We start from the raw sequence: 2,547 nt of genomic DNA on the forward strand, positions 1-2,547 counted from the left end.
TCCTTGTGTTTTCCTCAGGTTGCATCAGGTCGTGAGTGGTACATTCACACTATCTACACAGTCCGCTCCAAGGAAAATGCCAACAGAGGGATCGGAAAGCGCAGTCTGGAATACCACTCCTTCACGTCCACGGGCAGTGACCTTGCTTCCAAAGGTGATCGATCCAGGAGGTCAGCCGACAACCATGTCCCAGATGTCGCCACGGACATTGGCGCTGACAACAACCGCGGCACCAATATTATGCACATCGCTCTGGACCGCACCAAGCGGCGGACGGGTGTCTCCGACGAGCTGCTGGCGCGCGGGCCAGAGCCGAGCAAGCTGGGCGGCGACGAAGTAGAGGAGGGTCTGGTGACTGTGGTGGGGGCGCTGGTGGGCGTGCTGCTGACGGCGCTGGTCTGCGTGGTGCTGGTGCTGGCACTGCGCTCCAGGCAGAAGGAGGGCAAGGAGGGGTGGCGAGAGGGCGTGCAGGAGGTGGTCAAAAGCTCAATCAGCGCCGAGCCCATGCTGGTGGTCAGGATGCAAGACTGCCATGACAGCTCGGAGGTCTGAGCGCAGTGGACACCCGTGATGTGGGCTTTTATACAATTTGTTTTTAACTTTCTGTGATTGTTCTTTCTTTGCTCATTCACTGCAATAACAAAGCACGGCTGGTAGCGTTCTACTTTTGACTGCAATGTCAAGTGCCTGAAGCCGCCATTATGTCCCCTTCAGGATGTAATCAGGATAAACAAAGCGTCTCATGGGCACAAAAACACAGTATTTGTATGACATGTCCCCCAAATCACCCAAAACAAGGACATTCATGTCAGAACCAACACAATTTATTAGCTTCACTATTGCATTGTGGCCTCATATATACTTTATTAGCTTATTTTCTTTCCTCCAAGCTGGAGTTTCTAACATCAAATAAATGAGTAAATAGTGGATTTAAGTGGAAAATGTGCCAAATAGACTGCACCTCCTGGTCTTCTACATTATTTAAATTATACTCTCACTGGCCACTACATTAGGTACACAAGCCAATGAGATTCAATACAGAAAATGTGTTCACTTTTGATTGACACGGTAAGAGAGGTTTTCATTTAACAATACATTTATTATTGTGCTTGTAGAGCTATTGCTCATATTTTGGTGGTGCGAGGTGGTCTAAATTTTAGAACCACCTCTCAGTGTGATCAATATGGAATGAAAAAAGTCAACGATATATCCCTTTGGGTGACCCAATGTCTAAAAACAAGCTGCTATATCAAATGTACTCATCTATTATATCATTGTTTGTTCATTTTGTAATGATTTTTTTTTTTTTTTTTACATTTTTTACAGTACATGCTACTGATTTACTGTGTTATTTAATGTGCGGTGCATATAGACAACATATCTAAGTGTCAGCTTCACTGTGCATTGCTGTGGGCTCTCATCACATTTCATGTCCGCACTGCTCAAAGCACACACAATATGTATTTAAATTTTCACCTCAGGAGTTGACTGTTTTTAACAGCGGGCTGTTTTCTGAGGCTGATTGTTTCATCTGTCGTCTTTTCTCTATCACACACATGCTGTAGCTGCTGTACTATATATTTGTCACTGTGAACATTCAAACATTTCACCAAAGAATAATCATATTGTTTACATGTGCTGTTGTCTTATCTGCTGATGACGCTACAATATACCAACACCCCTATGCAGGTCCAAGCTATGCAATGTAAATTTAAAGTATGTAAAACACAGCCACCTCCCCATGCAAAAGATAGTCACACTCAAACTTTATATCACATTGTGTCTTTTTATGTTTTCTGTTTCATTGTACATGTATTTAATAGAATAAATATTGTGGCTTTATAGAATGAATGTTTCTAATAATGGGCACAATTTTCAAACACAATATAATGGATTCGATTTTATAGCACTTTTCAAGGCACCCAAAGCGCTTCACAATGAAGCGAACCCATTATTCAGTCACTCCTCAGTCACATACTAGTGGTGGTAACTACATCTGTAGCCACAGCTGCCCTGGTGTACTGGTGGCTGCCAATTCGCGCCTACAGCCTCTCTGAACACCTCCAAACATTCATTCACATTCATACACCAGTAGAATACACCAAAATAGAACAAAAATAGAATATGTAATAAACATCTGAGAAGGAAGGTCCTTTATGATAATTGTTGGGAGAAGGACAGATCCAAAAAAAAATCCAAAGATAACCTCTTTAATTCCTGTTAACCTGGGAGAATTGTTCGAGAAAGTCATATATTTTTGTGCCATTAGATTAGATTTCGGGAAACGAGTCAAATTAGGTGTCTTTTGAATAATAACAACAATCACCGTTGCTATTTTTTTCTCCTAAAAAAAGACATTTCATCAATAAACATTTGTTTTAGATTCTTCTTTTCAATCACTATACAACAGATACCCCACTTTAAACTGGTGTATTACCGCTACCTAGCGGACAGAAGTGTGGCAACAGATTTTTTTTCGTGCGCCATCTATTTGGTCACGCCCACCCAAAAAGAAAGCGCAACGTGATTGGCCAAGAGGGCTGATGA

The 2,547-nt window shown here is 42.2% G+C and overlaps 1 protein-coding gene across 1 annotated transcript in view; it reads left to right on the forward strand.

The window, feature by feature from the left end:
* frem2a (FRAS1 related extracellular matrix 2a) overlaps positions 1-1,830 on the forward strand; it is a 51,967-nt gene extending 50,137 nt beyond the window's left edge. The window contains exon 24 of the mRNA XM_054754557.1: positions 19-1,830. Within this exon, the coding sequence (XP_054610532.1) occupies positions 19-552 (534 nt within the window). The 3' untranslated portion in view covers positions 553-1,830. The remainder of the gene's footprint in view (positions 1-18) is intronic.
* The last annotated feature ends 717 nt before the right edge of the window (positions 1,831-2,547 follow it).

The sequence above is a fragment of the Dunckerocampus dactyliophorus genome, chromosome 16, assembly GCF_027744805.1.
Source record: "Dunckerocampus dactyliophorus isolate RoL2022-P2 chromosome 16, RoL_Ddac_1.1, whole genome shotgun sequence".
Classification (NCBI taxonomy): domain Eukaryota; kingdom Metazoa; phylum Chordata; class Actinopteri; order Syngnathiformes; family Syngnathidae; genus Dunckerocampus; species Dunckerocampus dactyliophorus.